The sequence below is a fragment of the Olea europaea genome, unplaced genomic scaffold (genome assembly GCF_002742605.1).
Source record: "Olea europaea var. sylvestris unplaced genomic scaffold, O_europaea_v1 scaffold4120, whole genome shotgun sequence".
In the NCBI taxonomy this organism is placed as follows: domain Eukaryota; kingdom Viridiplantae; phylum Streptophyta; class Magnoliopsida; order Lamiales; family Oleaceae; genus Olea; species Olea europaea.
In genome coordinates, this window is record NW_019260926.1 from 24,401 (window position 1) to 25,876 (window position 1,476).

General features: G+C 41.5%; 1 protein-coding gene across 1 annotated transcript; it reads left to right on the forward strand.

The window, feature by feature from the left end:
- Positions 1–27: 27 nt before the first annotated feature.
- Positions 28–1,468, forward strand: LOC111387619 (homeobox-leucine zipper protein ANTHOCYANINLESS 2-like; the record flags this gene model as incomplete). The annotated part of the gene is made up of 4 exons (XM_023012188.1): positions 28–165; positions 277–969; positions 1,059–1,160; positions 1,255–1,468. Coding segments are annotated over 4 exons (1,143 nt in total), but the record flags the coding sequence as incomplete, so codon positions are not given.
- Between the last annotated feature and the right edge of the window lie 8 nt (positions 1,469–1,476).

Genomic DNA, 1,476 nt, shown 5'->3' on the forward strand with positions numbered 1-1,476 from the left:
TTTCTATTTTTTATTTTGATATGATTTTATTTCATTTTTCTGTTCAGTCTCTTTAAGGAGTGTCCCCATCCCGATGAAAAGCAAAGACTAGAGCTCAGCAAAAGGCTTAGCTTGGATGCTAGACAAGTCAAGTTTTGGTTTCAGAATAGAAGAACTCAGATGAAGGTACAAAAAGTCTGGAAATATTAATTTGATTTCTTGATTTTCCCTTACCTTTTTCGGTATATGTCTTTCTGTCTTATTGATTTAGAAATTTTGAGTTCTTGGTTGCACCAGACACAACTGGAACGCCATGAGAATTCGATACTTAGGCTAGAAAATGATAAGCTTCGAGTTGAAAATATGTCAATTAGAGAGGCAACGAGGAATCCCATTTGCACAAACTGTGGTGGTCCTGCGATAATTGGCGAAATATCCCTAGAGGAACAGCACCTTAGAATACAGAATGCCAGGCTAAAGGATGAATTAGATCGTGTTTGCACGCTTGCAGGCAAGTTTTTAGGCCACCCAATTTCATCTACTGCGATTTCCATGGGGCCGCCATTGCCAAACTCGAGTTTGGAACTTGGAGTAGGTAACGATGGGTTTGGAGGTGTAGCGACCATTCCAGAAACTTTGCATATGGGGCCTCCTGATTTTGGGATTGGGATATCGAGTCCTTTGCCTGTAGTGCCTCCGACCGAGGTAACGATGAATGTAATACCGATTGACAGATCATTAGAGAGGTCTATGTATTCGGAGCTTGCTTTGGCTGCAATGGATGAATTGGTAAAAATGGCCCAGAACGGTGAACCCCTTTGGCTCAGAAGCTTGGAAGCTGGAAGAGAAATTTTGAACTATGAGGAATATGGGAGAATATTTACTCCTGTTATTGGAGTGAAACCCAATGGTTTTGTAACGGAGGCCTCTCGAGCAACTGGTATGGGAATCATCAACAGTTTGGCTCTTGTTGAGACATTAATGGTCTCGGTGAGAATTCAACTTGTAATATATATTCGATCCTCCTAGTTTTTCGATTAATCCACGATAAGATGATTAACGCTGCATTGTGTTTACAGAATAAATGGGCGGAAATGTTCCCATGTATGATTGCCAGAACCTCTACTACAGACGTGATTTCAAATGGTATACGAGGAACAAGAAATGGTGCACTTCAATTGGTAATAATCTGAGTCTTCCTTCACGTCTGCAATGAATTATGTGTCATTTGATTAAATTATTAATCTCGTATCCACATATGTATATATTTATTAGATGCATGCTGAACTCCAAGTTTTGTCCCCACTGGTTCCGGTTCGCGACGTAAATTTCCTCCGATTCTGCAAGCAGCATGCCGAGGGCCTGTGGGCCGTCGTCGATGTGTCTATTGATACTATCAGGGAGACTTCCACATTGCCAAACTGCAGGAGGCTTCCCTCCGGTTGTGTAGTGGAAGATATGCCTAATGGCTATTCCAAGGTATAAATTCTTCCTTCC